The sequence below is a fragment of the Mesoplodon bidens genome (genome assembly GCF_964165515.1).
Source record: "Mesoplodon bidens genome assembly, chromosome: 7".
Lineage (NCBI taxonomy): Eukaryota > Metazoa > Chordata > Mammalia > Artiodactyla > Ziphiidae > Mesoplodon > Mesoplodon bidens.
In genome coordinates, this window is record NC_138164.1 from 103,067,194 (window position 1) to 103,091,778 (window position 24,585).

General features: G+C 38.7%; 1 protein-coding gene across 3 annotated transcripts in view; it reads left to right on the forward strand.

Annotated features, from left to right (window-relative positions):
- CSTPP1 (centriolar satellite-associated tubulin polyglutamylase complex regulator 1) overlaps positions 1–24,585 on the forward strand; it is a 200,703-nt gene that overhangs the window by 68,151 nt on the left and 107,967 nt on the right. For all 3 annotated transcript variants that reach the window (XM_081241018.1, XM_081241019.1, XM_081241020.1), the window contains one exon: positions 16,045–16,175. In XM_081241018.1, the coding sequence (XP_081097144.1) occupies positions 16,045–16,175 (131 nt within the window). The remainder of the gene's footprint in view (positions 1–16,044; positions 16,176–24,585) is intronic.

The following is a 24,585-nucleotide window of genomic DNA, read 5'->3' on the forward strand; positions in this document are numbered from 1 at the left end:
CTAACAATCCTAATACAATGAGTAAATATAATTCTTTTAAATTTTTTAAATCATTTCCCTTATTGTAGACCTACTTTATTGTAGTTAAAATTATAATGTACACATAATTTTATTTCCTGTTTTTTTATAGTATATGAAAAGCATTTTCTAAATTGCTACGTTGTCTTTTTGTAATTTAAATTTCTAGCATGCTGTAAAGAGTATGTATGCAGTAATTTTCTCCCAGTGCTCTCTCTGTGCATTGATTTCCCATCCTGAGGTATATGTATTTGCCTGTTTCTATTGGCATGGAGTAAAGAGCAATATAAAAGAGATGTTCCTTAACACTTAAAACTGCAAGGGATAAACAGATGTTAATGAATCATCTTGCTTTTCTACTGATACAAGTGGGTAAGGAATTGATATGCAGTTGAGAGTTTACCATAGCATGCCAGGCCTTCGGCAATCAGTTTTGAAGTTGGAAGGCTTGAAAAGGGAGTTTGAGACATTTTTCAACTCTGGCAAGGGGCCTAACTGAGTTATGAATAAAGATCCAGAGGAGAGCAGTTTACTTTCAGAGAAGCAGCATATGAGAACGAAGTCCTTTGCTTAGTCTTCTGGGGAGAATTTGCTTGGTGATCACCCTATCTGGAAACACTCTCCTTTCCCCTTGGCATCTGCCCAGGATGGGACAAGTGCTCTCTTCCACTGCTTTAAGAAGATTCTTTCTGGGGTTTGGTGACAGAAGAGTACTTCGTGAAGTAACCAAGTAACCAACTGCTTATGCTTCCCATTGCAGAAGCTTTTCATAGCTCTCGGGGCCTGAGGCTGTCTCATGAGTTTTTCACTTCATAATGCAGTAGAATATGATCTCACTGATGTCATGGTCTGAAAACTAGCTCTGCTACTGAGGATTACTCAGTCAGGCAGAAAAAAACCTTGGTATGAAATGCCAACGCTAAGGCATTAGAGTGAACCGATAAGCTTCTGATTTAGTTGTTTTACTGTTGCAGAAATTACCAATCTCATCCACCACAGGGGCAGCTCAGTTCTCACAAGTTTGTTCACCTATCCCTAGACAGTGACTGAAGATTGATTAGTCCCTATTGGGTTAATTCCTAAATTGGAGATTTTTTTTTTTAGAAGCCAATGATCTCAGATATTCTAGTTCTGGTTTAGCCAGTGCTGAGAATGAGAAGGTGAAGAGGATTGTGAGCGTCCACCTGCGGCATGGCAGCTTTCTATTTTCTGTACTGCTTGCACTTATATCTTCCTGGCCAACAGAGAAGATAACCTGCAGTCGATTCACCGGATGCATATCTATGAGCAGAACCATATTCCAAATGTACCATATGTTAAAACCACACGTGGTGGGCTTCCCTGGTGGCACAGTGGTTAAGAATCTGCCTGCTAATTCAGGGGACACGGGTTCGAGCCCCGGTCTGGGAAGATCCCACATGCTGCGGAGCAACTAAGCCTGTGCACCACAACTACTGAGCCTGCGCTCTAGAGCCCACAAGCCACAACTTCTGAGCCCGCGCACCTGGAACCTGTGCTCCACGATAAGAGAAGCCACCGCAATGAGAAGTCTTTGCATCGCAACGAAGAGTAGTCCCTGGGGCTTCCCTGGTGGCACAGTGGTTGAGAGTCCACCTGCCGATGCAAGGGACACGGGGTTGTGACCGGTCCGGGAGGATCCCACATGCTGCGGAGCAGCTGGGCCCGTGAGCCGTGGCCGCTGAGCCTGGGCGTCCAGAGCCTGTGCTCCACAACGGGAGAGGCCACAACAGTGAGAGGCCCGCATACCATAAAAAAAAAAAAAAAAAAGAGTAGCCCCTGCTCGCCGCAACTAGAGAAAGCCACGCACAGCAACGAAGAACCAAAAGCAGCCAAAAATCAATCAATCAATCAATCAATTAATTAATTAATTTTTAAAAAACACACACACTTGGTCAAATTTCTCCTTGGATACAGGGTCATGATGTTCATTTATTTTTTTCCTGTTATAGGTGTATTGTATGTTTGAACAATAGATTATAACAGCTCAGTAGAGAGTTAGATGGTTTTAGAAATTCTGCATTGAACTTTAATGCAGAAATTTCTTTGTAGTACTATAATAAAGAAATTGGTGTGAGGTAACTTCTATTCAAGTGTGTTGCCGAAACTATAATACTTTGGGGTTCTGCAACATAGACCAAGCTGACATGCTTCACTGATTTCTCTCATCAAGTTAGCATTGCAAAATTCTATAGCAGATAGGCAATGGAAAGAAAACATTTAAGAGCTTAGGCTTCATCTGAACTTCACAAGGAAGGAAAGAACAAACCCAGGCTTAGTTAGTTCTGGGGACCAAACCATGCCCCAGGAATACACCTTTAGGGTTTGGTGACTTTCTGCAGCACAAAATGCCAGTCTGCTAATTTTTCCAATCCATTAATGGGAAATATGCCACAAAAGTTTTCTATTCCCTCTATATGGAATATCTTTTTTCCTTCTGCTTCAAGAAGCAATAAAGGGTTACTTTAAATCATGATTCTTTCTAAAATGTTTGGACCTTTGATCTTATTTATTTTTCAGAGGTTGATCTCTACCCTGTGTATTTATCACCTTGGTGTGGCCAGTTTGTGCTGCATAATTGGGTGTGATCTGTTCTCATATTTTACTTTTTTGGTAGATCTGTTTAGGATTTCTTGCAAATAAAGCTCATCTCAAAACAGCAAAAAACAGTCCCAATTCTAACAAAAGATAGTATATTCTAATGAGCTTGCCTGATTTTAGAAAGAAAAAAGGAGATAAGAGACTGGCCTAAGAAGACCAAACTGCTGCAATCCAATTTAACTGTGTAGGTCAGTGCTCATTGGCAGTTTTCATTTTGAGTAAGAGCAAGGAGTACCTGGAAGATATGAAATACTATAGGAATTTTGAACTTTTGCCTCTTGGCACATTGAAAATGAACTGGAATATTTTAATTTGGTCCTTTTGCTCTTTGTTATTTCTTTATCTAGAATGTGAATGGCTATGTATGTAAATGTACTACGATGACATTTATATTTAATTCTTTCTTTGGTAGTCCTTGAGTTACTGGCCACTTCACCAAAGTAATTTAAATCAATTCTGACTTTTTGCTTTTTAATATCCAAAATTGAGGTGTTTATGTGGAATTGATACCATAAACGAATTCTTAGAACTTCTTTAGTTTTTCAGGAGAAAACAGATACCATTTAATAGAAGTCTGTTGACTTTTTTCTGTGTAAACAGCCTTTGTTATTAAATGAGAAAATGAAATTTTATCAAGAACTCATTACTTAACATGTTTACAAATGTCTGGTTATAAAGTCATTAATTTTAAACACAGCTTCTGCTGTATTTTCTTGATCTGTTACTCTAGAATTAACTATTAAGCAAATAAAATGCGAAAACTATGAAATTTAAATAATTTATTTTCTTGTTAAAATCAATTTGAGACATTTGTTCTCAATTTCATTCTAATAAATTTATTTGTACCTTTTAAGATAAAAATGATATAATTCAGAGACATTTTAATTTTGATATCTTTGGTTCTCTTGTGGCCAGAGGATCCAAACAGAGAGTTCTTGAACTTTTTATTCATGACAGCTTAAAAAAAATCATCAGATCCCTATGAATTGGACAAAAGAATATCTGTATTATGCTACCTATAGTATAAGAAGGAACAAGAAATAAAAATATTTACATGTATCTTCTCTTTATTGTAGAAAGTCAACTTATAAAGGTAGATGAAATGATGTAATTAGGGGAAAAATAACCATTTGGCAAAACCATCATAATTTTTATTGTTTCTGGCAAGAATTATCAGTAGATGCTGAAAGTAGCAAATGAAAGTTTGAAGAGTAACAGTATATTTCCACAGCCTCAAAGTATCTCCCCACAAGATACTTACTGATTACAAAGGATAGCTCCACAGTGGGTGAACCTAGCAGACACTGCTTTACCTAAATGACCAAAGTTGATATCACCAGTAATTAGACTAATCCACAGCAAGTGCCTCTTGATATGATGCACTGGGAAAACTCAGCATCACTTCTGTGATAATCCTGCCAAAAGAGTATAACCTGAATCTAATCATGAGGAAACATCAGACAAACCCAAATTGGAGTACAATCTGTGCTCTTTAAAAATGTCAATGTCATGAAATACAAAGAAAGACCCAGGAACTGTTTCAGATTAAAGGAGACTAAAAAATCATGACAACTGAGTGCAATGTATCATCTTGAATTTTCTTTTCCTATAAAGGAGACATTACTGGAACAATTGGTGAAATCTTAATAAGGTCTGTAGATTAGATAAAAGTATTATATTGATTTTAATTTCTGATATTGTTCATTGTACTATTGTTACATAAGAGAATTACTTATTTTTTAGGAAATACATACTGCGTTTAGGGGTGAAGGAGCATCATGTCTACAACTTACTGTTAAACAGTTCTGAAATATAATATATATAAATATCTATATTTATACATATATGTATGGGTGTGACAGAGTAGAGAGAGAATGAGAGAGAAAGAATGTTGTACTGAGAGCAAATGTAGTAAAATATTCACATTCAGGTAATCTAGGTAAGGGATATACAGGAATCCTTTGTGCTATTCTTGTAACTTTTCTGTAAATTTGATATTATTTCAAACTAAAAAAAATTGACATCTCAAGGGAATAAAACCAACAACTTAAGGAAAATGAAAGAATTTGCTCAATGAAGTTTAAATACTGTTTTTTGGAGAACTCTGTTTGAGGCAGGCATCTGATATACTTTTGTATGGCCTTTAAGATATTTTTAGGAACTTTTTTGTTTGATTTTACAAGTAAGATTGATAACTTCTTTTTTCAAAATTTGTGATCCAATTTTATTTATTTATTGAAGTATAGTTGACTTACAATATTATATTAATTTCAGATGTACAGAATAGTAATTAGATATTTTATAGATTACACTTCATACAAAGTTATTATAAAATATTGACTATATTCCCTGTGTTGTACGTTACATCCTTGTAACTTATTTATTTTATACCTAGTAGTTTGTACCTCTGAATCCCCTCCACTGATTTTGCCCCTCCATCTACCCCTCTCCCCTCTGGTAACCACTAATTTGTTCTCAAGATTCATGACTATTAAAGAACATTTCAGTTTAGTTAAATACAATGAAAAATTAATAAGAAGGTACTTTTTTTTTTTTTTTTTTTTTTTTTTTTGCGGTACGCGGGCCTCTCACTGTTGTGGCCTCTCCCACTGCGGAGCACAGGCTCCGGACGCACAGGCTCAGCAGCCATGGCTCACAGGCCTAGCCGCTCTGCTGCATGTGGGATCTTCCCGGACCGGGGCACGAACCCGTGTCCCCTGCATCGGCAGGCAGACTCTCAACCACCACGCCACCAGGGAAGCCCCAAGAAGGTACATTTTTATGCAGGTAGAAAGTTTCTTTTGGATTTCTGGTCATAATGGTTTGCAGTGTTTGTGATTTGGTCCTCCTATCCATTCCAAACACATGGTAATGATAAAATTTTCTGAGAGAAAATTTAAAGGATATAGCCATGTGTAAAATCAAAATAAATTCACCTATAGACCAGGAACTAAACAAAACCACAATGTTCATTGGACTAAAACCTTAGGCCTCCTGTGCTCTGGGTTCAGAAGAAGCATAGGTAACTAAGTGCTCATTTCTCGTGGAATAGTAAAGACTAAAAGTGTCACACACAGGGCAAGAGACTAAAGCCAGACTTTTCTTCTTCCACCCCTTTAAAGGGGATTCAAAAAAAAACTTATTATTGCTATCTGGGAAATGGCTTATATAAAACCTGGGAGTACAAGAGGAAGCAGACACCCTTGTAGTCAGGACTTAGTCTTGCTACTCAGGTCTAAGCTACTCAGGGATTCAGTGATAGTCTCTGTGGTCTCTGTGATATCCCCAGTATCATCAGGAATGGAGTCTTAAGTCATCCAATATAATACCTAGTTCTGAACTAGGATCTGTCTCCAGGAGACAGTGAGAGAATAAACAAGTAGAGAGAATAAAGCCTGCCACTTAAGATGAGTTTGCACACTGCAATTCCAAAACATATAAGGAAAACTGATGCTAAGAAAAAGAGCCAATAAACCCAGCAATTGAAATATAAATTTACTCCAGAGAAAATAAAGTTAATTAATTATTTTAAATTGATTTTGAAATGAAGTTTAGGATCCTCAGGGAGAAAAAGGAAGGAATAGTAGTAATATAAAAGGAGAACAAAAAATGGATAAACAACAAGGGTTGTACTGTAAAGCTCAGGGAACTGTATTCAATATCTTATAATAACCTATAATAGAAAAGAATATATACATATATATATATCTAAATCACTTTGCTGTATATGAGAAACTAACACAACATGGTAAATCAATTATACTTCAATAAAAAAATTAAGAGAGAACAAAAATTGGGAAACAAGAACAGGCAAAATGAAACAAAGCCATGTATAAGCCTTAAAAGATGAGTTGAAAGTTCTAGAAATAAAAAAGTTAATTGAATTTTTTTAAAAACTGAGAGAGAATGAACTCTAGACCAGACATAATAGAATAGAGAATTCATAATTTAGAAGATAATATTAAGTGTAACACAAAGATCAAGAGCTAAAAACTATAAAAGGACAGGTGAGAGACACTGAGACACAACAATGTATATCTAATAGGAGACTTAGAAGAAAAGGATAGAGAAAATGGCAAAGAAGCAATATTTTTAAAGATACTGGCTGAGAAATTTACATATTTGACAAAACACATAAGTCAGGTGAAAGTCCTGAGCAAGATAAACAAAAATAAACCTACATGGTAGACACATTGTAGAATCTGCAGAACATTAACAATAAAGAATATAGCTTATATGAATGATAAGAATGATTAACTCCATCAAGAATGTCAGGAGTTTGACTGGTGGCATCTTGACAACAATGATAGGTGCCAGATGACAATGGAGTAGTACCCTTAAAGTGCTGAGGGAAGATAAATGGCAATCCAGAATTCTCCACCTGGTTAAATCATAACTCCAGAGGGTAAAATAAAGGTATTTTCAGGCATATGAAAAGCAAGAGTATTTACCACCCACAGACTTTTGTGTAAATGACAGGTCTATGAGTATTCAGAAATTCACAATTCAGAAATCAAAAAAGCTTAAAAAACAAGGTTTCTTCGGTAAGTTTTCAGCAAACTCATTTGTGGGCACACTTGACCTGAACTAGTTTATGAGGCTGTCTTTGGTCTTTATTTATCCTACCAAGTGTGACTATATGTTTCACTGTGGAAATTTTAATATGCTTGACTCTGGGCTGCTTCCCCAGCCCCAGTGGTTGTGTTATACCACAGCTAGTTTGTCTAACATGTTGCCTTTATAAAACCCCAAAATTTGTCAGTTCCAAAACAGAGAGGTCCCAAGGATTTCAGATAAGTGATTGTGGACCATTCTTTCTTTACTTTTTTTCTTGAATAATTTCCAACTTTTCCCCCCAGTTTTACTGAGATATAATTGACATACAACACTATATAAATTTAAGGTGTACAGTATAATGACTTGACATACATATATGTTGTGAAATGGACCTTTCTTTTTTTTCTTTCAATTTTTTTTTCTTTTTTTTTTTTTTTTACCTTGAGGTATAATTGACATACAACGTTCTATTAGTTTCAGGTGTACAACATAATGATTTGGTATTTGTATATGTTGTGAAATGATCACCACAGTAAGCCTAGTTATTATTCATCACCACACATAGTTACAGAATTTTTTTCTTGTGATGAGAACTTTTTAGATTTACTCTCTTAGCAGCTTTTAAACGTGCCAGTATTATTAACTATAGTCACATGGTGTACATTACATCCCCATGACTTATTTATAACTGGAAGTTTGTACCTTTTGACCCCCTCACCCATTTTGCCCATCCCCCAAAATGGTTGCCTCTGGCAACCATCAGTCTGTTCTCTGTATCTATGAGCTTGTTTTTTTGTTGTTTTGTTTTGTTTTTCAGATTCTTCATATAAGTGAGATAATACAGTATTTGTCTTTCTCTGTCTTATTTCACTTAGCAGAATGCCCCCATGGTCCATTCTTGTTGTCACAAATGGCAAAATTTACTTCTTTTTTATGGCCAAATAATATTCCATTGTGTATATGTATCACATTTTCTCTATCATCACTTCATCCGTCAGTGGACACTTAGCTTGCATCTACATCTTGGTTTCTATAAATAATGCTGCAATGAACATGGGGGTGCAGATATCTTTCTGAGCAGTTCTTTAGATAAATACTCAGAAGTGGAATTGCTGGATCATATGGTAGTTCTATTTTTAATTTTTTGAGGAACCTCCACACTGCTTTCCATAATGGCTGCACCAATTTACATTTCCATCAACAGTGCACAAGTGTTTTCTTTTCTCCACATCCTTGCCAACACTTGCGATTTCTTGCCTTTTTAAAAATATCCATTCTAACAGGTGTGAGGTGATGTCTCATTGTGGTTTTGATTTGCATTTTCCTGATGATTAGTGCTGCTGAGCACCTTTTCATGTACCTGTTGGCCATCTGTATGACTTCTTTGGGAAAATGTCTATTCTGCCTATTTTTTAATCAGATTGTTTTTTTGTTTTGTTTTTGTTTGCTATTGAGTTGTATGAGTTTTTTATATAGTTTGATATTAATCCCTTATCAGAATATGATTTGAAATATTTTCTCCCATTAAGTAGGCTGCCTTTTCATTTTGTTGCTGGTTTCCTTTACTGTGCAGAAGTTCTTTAATTTGATATAGTCCCACTTGTTTATTTTTTCTTTTGTTGCCTTTGCTTTTGGTGTCAAATCCAAAAAATTGAAATGGACATTTCTTAGAGGATGAACTTTAGCAAGAAAATAATTAAACCAAGAGAGAAGGAGCAAAAAATAGTAATGAGGATGAAAATTGGTATGAAATGTTTGTAAACTTAAATAACTATTGACTAAAAATTAATAGCTATTTTTTTTTTTTTTTTTTTTTTTTTTTTTTTTTTTTGCGGTAGGCGGGCCTCTCACTGTTGTGGCCTCTCCCCTTGCAGAGCACAGGCTCCGGATGCGCAGGCTCAGCAGCCATGGCTCACGGGCCCAGCCGCTCTGCGGCATGTGGGATCTTCCCAGACCGGGGCACGAACCCGTGTCCCCTGCATCGGCAGGCGGACTCTCAACCACTGCGCCACCAGGGAAGCCCTAATAGCTATTTTTTACATTTAAAAAAAAAGTAGAGTCAAAAGAAATAAAAGACATCCAAATTGGAAGGGAAGAGGTAAAATTATCTGTTTGCAGATGACATGATCCTATGTATAGAAAATCCCAAAGAATCCACAAAAAAAGCTACTAGAGCTAATAAATGAATTCAGTAAAGATGCAGGATACACAGAGGCAGGATCAGTTGTGTTTTTATTCCAGCAATCAACAATCCAAAAAGGACATTAAGAAAGTAATTCCAGTCACAACAGCATCTAAAGTAATTAAGTACTTAGAAATAAATCTAACCAAAGAGATGAAAGACTTGCACAGTGAAAACTGTAAAACATGGCTGAATGAAATTAAAGACGACCTAAATAAATGGAAAGACATCCCATGTTCTTGGAAAGGAGGACTTAACATTGTTAAGGTGTCAGTACTACCCAAAGCAGTCTACAGATACCACACAATCCCTACCAGAATTACAACAGCTTTTTTTCACAGAAATAGAACAAACAATCTTCAAATTCATGTGGAATTGCAAGGGCCTCATATAGCCAGAACAATCCTGAAAAAGAAGAATAAAGTTGGAGGGCTCAAACTTCCCAACTCTGAAACTCAATACAAAGCCACAGTAATTGGAACAGTGTGGAACTGGCTTAAGGACAGACGTATAGACCACTGAAATAGAAGAGAGAACCCAGAAGTAAACCCTCATATGTAAGATCAGTTGATTTTAAGAAGGGAGCCAAGGGTACCATTCACTGGGGAAAGGACTGCTCAAAAAGTCTTTCAACAAGTGGTGCTGGGAAAACTGGATACCTATCTGCAAAGGAAAGAACACTTACCTCACACCTTATATAAAAATTAACTCAAAATGCATCAAGGACCTAAACTTAGAGCTAAAACTATAAAACTCTTAGAAGAAAACAATCCAATGTCTTCTTGACATTGAATTTGGCAATGATTTCATGGATATGACACCAAAAGCACAGGGAACAAAAGAAAAAATAGGTAAATTGGACTTCATCAAAATTAAGAACTTTTGTACATCGAAGGATACTATCAAGAAAGTGAGAAGACAACCTACAGAATGAGAGTACCTATTTGCAAATCACATATCTAATAAGGGATTCATATTCAGATTATGTAAAGATCTCTTACAACTCAGCAACAACAAAAAGTGAACAACACAATTCATAAAAGGACAAAGGGCTTAAATAGGCATTTTTCCAAAGAAGATATACAAATGGCTAATGAGCCCATGAAAAGATATTCAACATCATTAGTCATTAGGGAAATGCAAATCAGTACCACAGTGAGATACCACTTCACACCTGCTAAGAGAGGTATTAAAAAAGCAAGTGGTGGTTGGGACTTCCTTGGCGGTCCAGTGGTTAAGACTCCATGCTTCCAGGGCTTCCCTGGTGGCACAGTGGTTAAGAATCTGCCTGCTAATGCAGGGGACATGGGTTTGAGCCCTGGTCCGGGAAGATCCCACATGCTGTGGAGCGACTAAGCCAATGCGCCACAACTACTGAGCCTGTGCTTTAGTGCCCGCAAGCCACAACTACTGAAGCCCGCGCACCTAGAGCCCGTGCTCCTCAACAAGAGAAGCCACTGCAGTGAGAAGCCCATGCACCACAACGAAGAGTAGCCCCCGCTCACCACAACTAGAGAAAGCCCACGCACAGCAACGAAGACCCAACGCAGCCAAAAATAAGTAAATAAATAAATAAATTTATTAAAAAAAAAAAAAGACTCCATGCTTCCATAGCAGGGGACGTGGGTTCAATCCCTGGTCAGGGAACTAAGATCCCGCATGCCACACAGCACAGCCAAAAATAAAAAAGAGGTGGTGGAATCACAGACGTTGACAAGAACATGAAGAAATTGGAACCATTCTGCATTGCTGGTGAGGATATAAAATGGTACAGACACTGTGGAAAACAGTTTGGTGGTTTCTCAAAATATTAAACTTAGAACTACTCTTTGATGCAGCAATTCTACTCCTTGGCATGTATCAAAAAGGAATTGAAAGGAGGGACATGAACAGATATTTGTACACCCAAGTCCATAGCATTTTTCACAGCAGTCAAAACGTAGAAACAACCCAAGTGTCCACTGACAAATGAATGGATAAACAAAATGTGGTATATACATGCAATGGAATGCTATTCAGTCTTAAAATGGAATGAAATTTGAAGTATTCCACAACATGGATGGACCTTGAAGACATTATGCTTAGCGAATTATCCAGAAATAGAAGGACAAACATTGTATGATTCCATTTAAATGAGGTACCTAGAATAGGCAAATTCATTGAGACAGAAAGTAGAATAGAGGTTACCAGAGTCTGGGAGGAGGCTAGAAGGGGAAGCAATTTTTTAAATGGATACAGAGTTTTTGTTGGGGATAATGAAAAAGTTTTGGGTATAGATAGTGATGATGGTTACATAAGATTGTGAATATGTTTAATGCCACTGAATTGGACATTTACAGTGGTTAAAATGATAAATATTATGAATGGTTAAAATGATAAATATTACATATATCTTACCACAATAAAAAAAAGTTTTTCAATTAAAAAAAAGGTAGAATTCAAATTCTAGAAAATAGTTATCAGAAGATGAGAAGAGTGCTAATAAGTTATTTAAGTGTACTTTGTTCCTTGTTTTGGAGAGTGATAAAGATGATTAATTTGACATTTAAAAAATGTATAGCTAGGGCTTCCCTGGTGGCGCAGTGGTTGAGAGTCCGCCTGCCGATGCAGGGGACACGGGTTCGTGCCCCGGTCTGGGAAGATCCCACATGCAGCAGAGTGGCTAGGCCCGTCAGCCGTGGCCACTGAGGCTGCGCATCCGGAGCCTGTGCTCTGCAACGGGAGAGGCCACAACAGTGAGAGGCCCGCGTACTGCCAAAAAAAAAAAAAAAAAAAAAAGTATAGCTAAATATGTATGTTAAATTTAAGAGAAATACTAAAAGATTACAGATTCTGTCATAGCTTCCAAACTAATGGGGGGGGATATTTTTTAAAAACTTTACTAACACACTAAAAAGTAGGAAAAGAGAAAAAAGTCAAAGAATAACAGTTCACAGAAAAGACAAAATAAGAGGCTTCCCTGGTGGTCCAGTGTGATCCCAGGGAACTAGATCCTGCATGCCACAACTAAAGATCCTGCATGCCGCAACAAAGATCCCCCATGTGGCAACGAAGATCCCGTGTGCTGCAGCTAAGACCCAGAACAGCCAAATAAATAAATATTTTTTAAAAAGACAGAATAAGGGCTTCCCTGGTGGCACAGTGGTTAAGAATCCGCCTGCCAATGCAAGGGACATGGGTTCGAGCCCCGGTCTGGAAAGATCCCACATGCTGTGGAGCAACTAAGCCCATGCGCCACAGCTACTGAACCTGCGCTCTAGAGCCCCCGAGCCACAACTGCTGAGCCTGCGAGCCACAACTACTGAAGCCTGTGCACCTAGAGCCCGTGCTCCACAACAAGAGAAGCCACTGTGATGAGAAGCCCACGCACCACAACAAAGAGTAGCCCCTGCTCGCTGCAACTAGAGAAAGTCCGCATGCGGCAACAAAGACCCAACGCAGCCAAAAATAAATTAATTAATTAATTTTAAAAAAAGACAAAATAAGGGCCTCCCTGGTGGCGCAGTGGTTGAGAGTCCGCCTGCCGATGCAGGGGATACGGGTTCGTGCCCCGGTCTGGGAGGATCCCATATGCCGCGGAGCGGCTGGGCCCGTGAGCCATGGCCGCTGGGCCTGTGCGTCCGGAGCCTGTGCTCCGCAGCGGGAGAGGCCACAACAGTGAGAGGCCCGCATACCGCAAAAAGAAAAAAAAAAAAAAAAAAAAAAAGACAAAATAAGATGGCAGAAATTAATCAAATATCTTAAAAAACTTACTAAAATACAGAGAATGTAAGATTGGGTAAAAAACCAAATCCAGCTGTACAGCACTCACAAGAGAAGTATCTTTTTATTTTTTTTATTTTTTTTTATTTTTGGCTGTGTTGGGTCTTTGTTGCTGCACATGGGCTTTCTCTAGTTGTGGCGAGCGGGGGCCACTCTTCGTTGCAGTGTGCGGGCTTCTCATTTCAGTGGCTTCTCTTGTTGTGGAGCATGGGCTCTAAGCACACGGGCTTCAGTAGTTGTGGCACGTGGGCTCAGTAGTGGTTTGTGGGCTCTAGAGCGCAGGCTCAGTAGTTGTGGCACACGGGCTTAGCTTCTCCGCGGCATGTGGGATCTTCCCAGACCGGGGCTCGAACCCGTGTCCCCTGCATTGGCAGGTGGATTCTTAACCACTGTGCCACCAGGGAAGCCCAAGAAGTATCATTTAAAAATTACCCAAAAAGATTGAAATTAAAAGCATAGAAAAAGATATGCCAGGCAAATACTAAAAAAAAAAAATAGCTGGTATTGCAGTATTACAATACTAATATCAGACCAAAGTCCTGGACTTTTAAAAAGATGGTAGAAATTTGACTTTCAGTATCACTAGTATGGCTGGTTACAAACATAAATCCTGATACTTTCTGCCTGGTGTTATTCATCTGTTTTTTTCTTTTCTTTCTAAATCAACTACCACAGACATTTATGGAGCAGTATCTACTATGTGTTAGGTAATGCAATGGAGACAAAGGTGAGTGCAGCCTAATTGATTACTGTATAGAGTCTAATAGAGGAAATACATCCAGTAACTTTAAAACAAGGCAGCAAATTGTACCATTAGAGAGTTATAAGTGAGATATGATGGGAATTGGCTGTGGTGGGTGGAATCAGGAAAAGATTTCATGCAAAACATGGTATTTGACATGGATAGAATTTTAAGAGATGGAGGTAGGAAAAAGATATTTCAGGTTGAAGAGAAACAGTAAAGCTTTGAGCAATCGCATTTTCTGCTTTTTCTTTACAGCCATCTTATCTAAAAGAATTTCACTGGTTATACTAAGATTGTCTATTAATTCTTTAGGTAGTGATTCTGATCTCCATACTGATCATCTGATTAGCTCCATACTAATCAAACATTTCTAATTATTTTATTTTTAATTAAATGTGAATTTTATTGGTATGAATTATCTAAAGGCAGCAGTGTAAATACCATTATGTCTTTTTATATTCAGTATTGTAAGACTTTGCCCTATCAGTTTGTTGTATAAAATTCCTATTTTATAAATTCTTCTGTATATTCTATTCATCTATACAATGAGACTCAGCTAGATTCTTCAATGCATAAATTACACCCTAGCTTAAAAAAAGATATTTTTTAAAAGCTACACTAAGGATATAATTTCACTAGTATTAGTTCCTTTACAGCCTAGACCATGACCTAGACACCAGCATTTTTCCCCTGGGAGTTGTGTAGCACACTTTGGGACTAATTCTTTACTGGGTAGCTTCATAAATTTAGGCTAGAATGTTATCATTTGCTAGACTTCATTTGCTAGAAATGTGGCCTACTCCATTTACCTGTAACAGCTCATTTGCTTTGTTTTTCATTTTCCTTTACTCAAGACAACAGCACTGCAAACTGCGTAATTAGGTTAACACTTTCGTTGCTTTTTAAATATCTCTCTTCTAATTCTTTGCCTCAGAATTCCTCATAGTATCTTAGGTTTGTATGCTAGTCTTCCATGGGGGAAGAAGGGTATGTAATTTGCTTTTTCGTACAGTGTTGTTAATATTGACAGAAGGAGGCTAATTTTATCCTAAGTGATAATATACTCTCTGTTAAAGACAGGTTAAACACTTCCCTCTGAACTTGGTCAGGGAAAAGGAAAATGGATTAGATGGCTCCTGAAATTTTTTCTTGTTCAATTCAGAGATTCAGAATTTTTTCCCCCTTTAAATGCTAAACAAATGAAAAGTGACATTTGGAATTACCACTATCCCTCTGTTGCTTGCCATCTTCAGTTTAATGTCTGCTTCTCTACAAAGATTAACATATTTTCCACTCATGATTTACTTGTCAGGGACTTTAGGAGTTTTCTGGAACCAGAAGTCTGCCTTTGGTAGTGATGATTACTGGATAATTGCCTATTCTTTGGTGGATTTTCCATTTTTAGATTACATCAGGCTCTACAGCCTTTATTTCTTTGGCAGAAGAACCCAAAGGCAATGGAGTATATTTTTTCCCCTTCCCCAGCCCAGCTTAAACAATGACTCACTTGGGCCCTAGGGCTTTACTTCATACTCTCATTCAGGGGCCGCTTTCTACCCTTGTTTTTCTTATTTGCCTTTAGTGTCTGTCTGGAACCTTTTATATCCTTTGGCACATGGATTTTCCTCTAACGTTATTGTCAGAGAGGTATACAACACCACCCCCAAACTGGAACGGACAATCCAGTTATGTTCCCATAAGCCATGTTGTTCTTAAGACAGCTGATACAGGTCAGAGAGAATACAAAAAGAATATCTTTAAGGAAACATAAATTTCAAGTGGGGTAGAGGGAGAAGTATTCTCCAAAAAGATATGAGTGCCAGTGTCACCCAGCTAAAGACAAATATTTCCCACTATATGAGATGCTCTAATGACTGATTAAAACTTCCTCAGTGTGTGTGTGTGTGTGTGTGTGTGTGTGTGTAGGAGGTGGGAAGCACTCAGAGGAATTGGACTCCAAGAGTTTTCAAAGAGATATAGTTATGTGAAGAGAATTTCTCATAGAAGGACTTGGTCTAATCTATAGTTCAGAGTTTTTTTGGAGAAAAAAAATTTTTTCTCCTTTTGGGCAGTTGTTCTATATATTCTTGACTTTTCATTCTAATTCCAGCCTTCTGTAACTATCCATCTAATGATGATTTCTTGATTTTTCTCTTTACAGTTTTAACAGTGTATGTCAGGGAACTCACATTCTTTTTCGGGAATTCAGCTTCATCCAAGCCACCCCTCACAATAGGGCATCATTCTTACGGGCCTTCTGGAGATGCTTCCGAACTGTAGGCAAAAATGGTGGTAAGTCTTCCCAAATTCTTTTTTTGCCTTCCTTTATTCCCTCCAAACTTCTTTCTTTTGCTCAGTATGATACTGTTGTAGTGCATACTCTTCAAGGCTCTAGGAACACCTTTTAAGGAGTTATCTGTCTTGTGTCAGAGATACTGCCATCAATATTATTATCACCATCACCATCACTGTCACTGAAGCACTTATTAAGATCCAAGTGTAACTCTGAGATCTACGTGCAGTAATTCATTTAATCTTCACAACGTCTCTCTGTGGTAGATACTATAATTCCCATTTTATAACAAATGAAACTTAGGATCAATTTGCATATTGTTGGTTCAGCATCTTATGATTATAACCCAAGGACAATATTAAAAAATACACTGATCAAAAATGTGTTTACTGAGACTTTATTTTGGTGACGTGAAGGGTGAAAGACCCTTACTGAGAGCTTCTTTTTAAAAAATGGCACTAAATTCTTACATTCCGAATATTAAAATAGATTAAATTGTTCCAAAATTTTCAGATATAGAGTCTCTACATCAAAACCTTTGTTCACGTCTGTTTTCAAAGGCCTGTTCTTATTCCCATCTTCATATTATGTTTTTTCCAAATAAGTATCGAATATCTTTGACAGTCTCTATAGTAAACCTAACTTAAAGTAGAGGAAGGCCTAAACTATTTCCTCATTCATTCAACAAATATATCTGGTAGACTTACCATGTGCCTGGTGCTGGGGTTATAGTAAGAAAATATGTATGCTCCCTGCTTTCACTGAATTCGCAGGATCCCCTACACTGCTGTAACTGATGCTACTGCTACTTTATATATAGCTACTGAAACTTTTTTGCTAAAATTCCTTCTACCTAGTTTCTGATTAGATCATTTCACTATCCTAAGAAATAGGTATGGTAGATATTATTGTGCCCATTTTGTAAATAACAAAACTGTGTAACTTGCAGAAGGATTGCACAGTAGCAAAGTTGGAAATAGAACCCAGATTTACTAATATGCTATTTCTACTAATGACAAGTAACTCTAGAGATCATCCATCTCAATTACACTATTGTGCAAGTGTACTGAGAATAGCATCATCTTCTTTACAAAATATATGACTAGTGGTCGAAAATCAGTGTGAACTCAATTTTAAGTGAACTAGCTCAGAAAAACTATCTTGTTGGTCTCCACATAAACAAAACTGGGAGCTGTGAGTGTATAGATGAATTTTGTACTATTTCATCAGAACCTGTCTTTCCTAATCCTTTCTCTGTCCCTTAACCAGTCAGCAAATATATATTAAATACTCATTATATCGAAGAATGGTGCATATAGCTAGAGCTGGTTTCTGTGAAATAGCACATGGAGATAACTATGGAAAATAATCTTCAGATATCCTTAATTTTTTTCATGACTTACAAGTGGGCCCTCTTCAGTAATTCATTTATTATCACAAGGGATCCATATAGTGGTGGACTCTAAGCAGATGTGGTTTGCTTTATCTTTCTTATAGCAGCTGCCAATGATTCATCCAGCTGCTGAGAGGAAGCAGCTCCAAGTTCTCCCTTTCTCCTGTGCCACCAGTAGGACCTAGATTTTATGCTGGATATTTATTGTCATGCTTCTTAATCAGACAGCCTCTGATTTCTTAAATACCAAATGCAACATTTGTGTCTAGGTGATCCTAAGATCTTTGGTTAAATAGTTTTAATATATTCTCAGTTTCCTCCAGGAAACTTCAGAACATCTTTCAGTCCCACAATGTGTCAGTCTCCAGTTTTAATCCAGAATGAGCAAAAACACTCAGAGGCAAGATTCCAAAGGAAAGTATTTATTAAGTCCCATTTTTTCAATTAGAATGCCAAGTACCAGACACCTACTCAGTGGAGCTGCTATTATATTGTTCTCCTGCAGATAACTTCCTTAGAACATCATGTACATATTGTAGCATTATCAAGAGGAAACTAACTCTTCTGGGAGGTAGCAAAAGATGAGCTGGGTTCCAGCATAACATATCTAAAAGTGAAGCTACCTGTTGAAAACTAAGGACCTTGATCCCTTCTGGCAAGAAATATTTTTTCCCAGTTTTTAGCAAGTACAGAGATGCAGTGTCATTCCTGCATGACTGAGTATTGAATGATGCTAATTTCCCTGTGTCTGAATTTCAAATAACCTCATGAAAACTGTACTGAGTCTCTTGCTATCTAGACAACTTTAGACTCTTGGAAGCAAAAAGATCTACTCAAATGTAATAAGCCTTTAAAATTCAACTTCTCACTTTGGTATTTTTTTCAATACAGAAATATTAATCTAAATTTTCCAAGTTGGCAGAAATTGAAATTCCCTTGAAGTAAATCTTTACTTCTATTTAGGGATATTGACTCAAAAGAGCTTTTGTCCACAGTTTATTTTCAGTTTATGAGAATTTAGTTTTGAGCTTTGTGCTTTTACCGATGAATATATATATTTCATTTAATAAAATAATGATACTAAGGGAATTGTCCTTCTGCTATAACAACTAGAAAATCAGACAAAGTATCTGAAACAACTGTTTCAGACATTGGACCAAGAGTCAGTGTGGAACTATGGTCCCTGAGAGGCAGTTACCAAGTGACAGTACAGGGAGATCATCAAAGAGCTTGGTGGTCTTACTGAGTTGAAGAGGCAGAGGCTGGGGTTTAGGGAAGCCAAGGTGGCCAGTATTTGCAAGGCCAAGTACCAGAGAGAAGGGCGTTGCACACTTAGCTCCAGAGAGCTGCAAGGAGGTATTTGAGTCTTTGACTACAAACTCTGCACATGTGTGGGTTGGAAAAAGAACCACTAGAAAACAGTAGGCCGGACAATTCCTGGAGTACTCACAAGGCTAGTTCACACTTCTACCATCTTGAGTAGAGAAACCTCAAAATACACTGGGCATTGGATAGAGTCCTCAGTAGCTTAAGCATTAAACTGATCCTCAAGTAACTGCATATACCAGAACAAAATTCAGTACTCCTTAAAGGAATTCAACAAAATCCAGCACTCAACAACATAAAATTCACAAAGTCTGGCATCCAACTAAAAATTACAGGAAGCAGGAAGATATGACCCATAACCAGAAGAAAAATAAATCAATAGAAACACAGGCTCAGAAAAGACAGAGATGGGGGAATTAGCTAGCAAGGACTTTTAGACAGTTATTATTTTTTTTTTTTTGCGGTACTTGGGCCTCTCACCATTGTGGCCTCTCCCGTTGCGGAGCACAGGCTCCGGACATGCAGGCTCAGCGGCCATGGCTCACGGGCCCAGCCGCTCCGCAGCATGTGGCATCCTCCCGGACCGGTACCCGAACCCGTGTCCCCTGCATCGGCAGGCGGACTCTCAACCACTGCGCCACCAGGGAAGCCCCTAGACAGTTATTTTAAGTCATATAGATGTGCTCAAGTATGTAAAGGAAAATATGAATATGATTAGGAGATAAATGGAAGATATTAGAAAGATCTAAATGGAATTTCTAGACATGAAATACAGCATCAGAAATGAAAATAAAGATAATAATAGCAGTTAATATTTATTAAGTACTTCCTATGTAGATTATCTCATTTTTCTAATCCGGTGTATTAGGTAGATACTTTTATTATCTCCTTTGCACAGAAAATAAAACTGAGATTTTGAAAGTTAAATTACTGGTCTAGAGGGCTTCCCTGGTGGTGCAGTGGTTGAGAGTCCACCTGCCGATGCAGGGGACATGGGTTCGTGCCCCAGTCCAGGAAGATCCCACATGCCGCGGAGCAGCTAGGCCCGTGAGCCATGGCTGCTGAGCCTGCGCGTCCGGAGCCTGTGCTCCGCAATGAGAGAGGCCACAACCATGAGAGGCCTGCGTACCGCAAAAGAAAAAAAAAATAATAATAACTGGTCTAGGTCACACACCTGTAAGTGTGTGACCAATGAATGACAAAGAAGCCAGAGAGAGGGGCTTCCCTGGTGGCGCAGTGGTTGAGAGTCCACCTGCCGATGCAGGGGACTCGGGTTCGTGCCCCATTCTGGGAGGATCCCACATGCCGCGGAGCGGCTGAGCCCGTGAGCCATGGCCACGGAGCCTGCTCATCCGGAGCCTGTGCTCTGCAACGGGAGAGGCCACAGCAGTGAGAGGCCCGCATACCGCAAAAACAAACAAACAAACAAAAAACAGAAGCCAGAGAGCTGACTTGAGACAGTATTAGGTTTTTAATGTGTAATGTGTTCTCCATCAGAGAGTGTATGAAATGCTGGAAATACAGATAAGTAAATGACAATGCTTGCCCTCAAAGAGCTCACATTCCGAGAGAAGAAACAGAGTATCCTAGAAGTAGTTTCCTTAGAGTATAAGTGATTAGTAAAGCCTGTATGAGTCAGTAATAGCACAAGGAAAGAAATAGTTCTTCCTGCAGAAGTTGGGGAAGGCTCAAAAGAAGTAAAGACAATTAGGATGGATCTTGGAGTAGTAGAAAGCTGTTAAGCAAAGAAGGAGTACATTCTAAAAAGAAAAAACAAGATTTTTGAAAGTGTGATGACATGAAACATCATGGTTCCTTTGGAAAATGGTAAGAAGAACAATGTGGCAACAGAAAATGATGCCGAATGCTTATTGTGCCAGCCACTGAGCAAAATGCTATACATGTATTCATTCATTTCATTCACCCAACAAACATGAGTTGATGTGATTATTATCCTGTTTTATACATAAAGAAACTGAGAGAGAAGTTAAGTGACTTGCACAGGCTATATAGTTTATAAGTAGCACAGCTCATATTCAAACTTGTCTTCACAAAGGCCTCATTTTTTATTAACTGAAGTATAGTTGATTTACGATGTTGTGTTAGTTTCTGGTGTACAGCAAAGTGATTCAGTTATTCATAAATACATATTCTTTTCTGTTATGTTTATTACAGGATATTGAATATAGTTCTCTGTGCTATACAGTAGGACCTTGTTGTTTATTTTATGTGTAGTAGTATATCTGCTAATCCCAAACTTCTAATTTATCCCTCCCCCACCCCCTTTCCCCTTTGGTAACCATAAGTTTGTTTTCTGTGTCTGTGAATCTGTTTCATAAATAAGTTCATTTGTGTCAGATTTTAGATTCCACATATAAGTGCTATCATGTGGCATTTGTCTTTCTCTTTCTGACTTCTCAATATGATAATCTCTAGGTCCATCCATGTTGCTGCAAATGGCATTATTTCATTCACAGAGGCCACAGTCTTTTTTTTTTAATTTATTTATTATTTATTTTTGGCTGTGTTAGGTCTTTGTTTCTGTACCAGGGCTTTCTCTAGTTGCGGCAAGCGGGGGCCACTCTTCATCGCGATGCGCGGGCCTCGCACTATTGCGGGCTCCTCTCTTGGTTTTTTTTGTTTTGTTTTTTTTTTGCAGCCTCCTCTCTTGTTGTGGAGCACAGGCTCCAGATGCGCAGCCTCAGTAGTTGTGGCTCACGGGCCTAGTTGCTCCGCGGCATGTGGGATCTTCCCAGACCCGGGCTCGAACCCGTGTCCCCTGCGTTGGCAGGCAGATTCTCAACTACTGCGCCACCAGGGAAACCCAGGCCACAGTCATAACAACTCTGTTAGACTGACTGAACACATGCTACCCCAGGTAACGAAGAGCTTTGTGTGCTCTAAAGTTTATGCTTTCTCCCAAAGACAGTAGAACCCTATCAATCTGTGTGGTGTTTTCACATATGACGTTGGCACAAGCATGGAAACCAGAATGGAAGGTAGGTAGTAAGACTGAAGCCAGAGACCAGGTAGGAGACAATTGTAATCAAACAGGTAGTGGCCATGGAGATGAAAAGTTATTTAAAGAGATGGTTTGACAGGACTTACAGATTTATTGAGTATAGTGTGTGGGAGAAAAAGAGTCAAAAATGAATGCTGGAAGCTAAACTATTTCCAATTTCATCCCTCCCCTCCTTTTTTCCTTTCCTTTTTTTTTTGTTTTTTCCCTTGCACCTTTGATGTTTTACTCTGAATTTGCTGTGGTTTTGTCTTCATAGTCTAGGTGTATTTATTCATTCAATAAACAGTTATGTATTGGTTGTTAGTGATAAAGCAGTGAGTGGGTTAGACAGAAGTTCTTGCTCTCATGGAGTGTTTGGTCTCATAATCAGAGATTGGGGGGAAAATCCCTGCTTTTATAAAAGGAATTCACATTCCAGGAATCAGGGAATTGCTGTGGGTCTTTATGACCATAGAATAAAAACTCATTACTTAAAATATTGAATGTTATAGTGGGTGAAGTGATCTCAAAGGAAAATGCAGACATTTTAGGCTGAAATAAGGCTTTTGGTCTGACTTCTCTATGTAATTGCCTCAAAGTTCCACTTGATTTTGCTTGTCACTAATCCTCATCCTCACCACTAAAAGCCATTCTGTGAGGATTAACAGTGCTTACTGCAGGAGTGGGGTGGCTGTCTTGTCCGAAATATTAAAGAGCATTTGTTTCCTTTGTAATTTTTTAAACAAACAAACAAAAATCCTTCAGTGTGATCTCTTCACTCCTGAGGTCTCCTCTAGCAGCTGGTTCTCTCCACTTGTTCCCACCAGTGCTTCACCTCTCATCACTTTCCCCGGAAGCCTGATGTGGCCAGGTTAAATAAGTAAACAAATAATTTCTTCAGCCTCAAGTTCATGCTTCCTAGCTCCCATTTTACTTATTTCTTCTCTATTCCTAATGTTCTCTTATTTTTTCATTTTTACTTCTTTCTTCAGAATCTTTTCTCCAGGGACAACATTGACAATTGATGTCCCCTCAAATCTGTCCCCTCTCTACCTCCAATAACTTTAATCTTTCCCTCTATTTAATTTTTTTTTAATTGGCTGTGTTGCATCTTCGTTGCTGTATGCGGGCTCTCTCTAGTTGCCATGAGTGGGGGCTACTCTTTTGTTGTGGTGCGCGGGCTTCTCATTGTGGTGGCTTCTCTTGTTGTAGAGCACGGGCTCTAGGCACGTGGACTTCAGTAGTTGTGGCTCTCAGCCTCAGTAGTTGTGGCTCGCAGGCTCTAGAGCGCAGGCTCAGTAGTTGTGGCGCACGGGCTTAGTTGCTCCGCGGCATGTGGGATCTTCCCGGACCAGTGCTCAAACCAATGTCCCCTTCATTGGCAGGTGGATTCTTAACCACTGCGCCACGAGGGAAGTCCTCCCTCTATTTAATTTTTCCTTTTTTCTATTTTGGTTATTTGGAGGTGTCACACATGTCACACAAGCATTCCTGGAATGCTTTTGTCACAACCTCCTCTCCCACCCAACCCTCCTCACCCTCCATACATAATACCCTTAGGCTGCTGACCTCTCTTTATCCTTTTAGGTCTTAGCTTAAAGGTCAGCTCCTTAAAGGGGGCTTCCCTATGACCCTTCCTCATCTGAATTAAATCCTTTCATTACTCTTTTCAAAGCATCCTGTAATTTTCAGTCATCATTTATTACAGTTTCTGACTAAATATTTTTGGGATGACTGTTTACTTAATGTCCATCTCCCTTATTAAATTGTAACCTTTATGAGGGCAAGAACCTTGTTTTGCCAATAACTATTCCTAGCACCCAACATATGTAAATGATTTGTTATTTAATATGAAGGCTCACCATTTCCCAATCACTACAAGAGGATAGACTTTTGAATGGGTTATATTATCATTTCTTTTATTGGGTGGAGGGTTGGTTTTGAAAATCTGTTTTACACTAACTTTTCAATATTGTGTAGGAGCCTTGTTTTAAAATAATAGTAGCTACCACTTATTGACCACCTACTATATGCAAGGCACTAAACTTCATGTTCTAAGTGTCCCACTAAAAACTGACCCATTCAAAGCTATACTATTTTAAATGACACCTAATTAAAACAATATTCAATACCCACTGGTGCTTCTAAACAAGGATTAGAAAGATTTAGATCATGATCTGTATGCAAACTTAATTTTTTTTTTTTTTTTTTTGCGGTACGTGTGCCTCTCACTGTTGTGGCCTCTCCCGTTGCGGAGCACAGGCTCCGGACGCGCAGGCTCAGCGGCCATGGCTCACGGGCCCAGCCGCTCTGCGGCATATGGGATCTTCCCGTTCCGGGGCACGAACCCGTGTCCCCTGCATCGGCAGGCGGACTCTCAACCACTGCGCCACCAGGGAAGCCCGCAAACTTAATTTTTAAAAATATTTTATTTATTTATTTATTTGGCTTCGTTGGGTCTTAGTTGCAGCACGTGGGATCTTCGTTGCAGCATGCGGGGTCCTTTGTTGTGGTGTGGGCTCAGTAGTTGTGGCACGCAGGCTTAGTTGCCCCATGGCATGTGGGATCTTAGTTCCCCGACCAGGGATCAAACGCACGTCCCCTGTGCTGGAAGGCGGACTCTTAACCACTGGACCACCAGGGAAGTCCCGCAAACTTTAACCATTGGTGAGGATCTGATTAGTAGTAC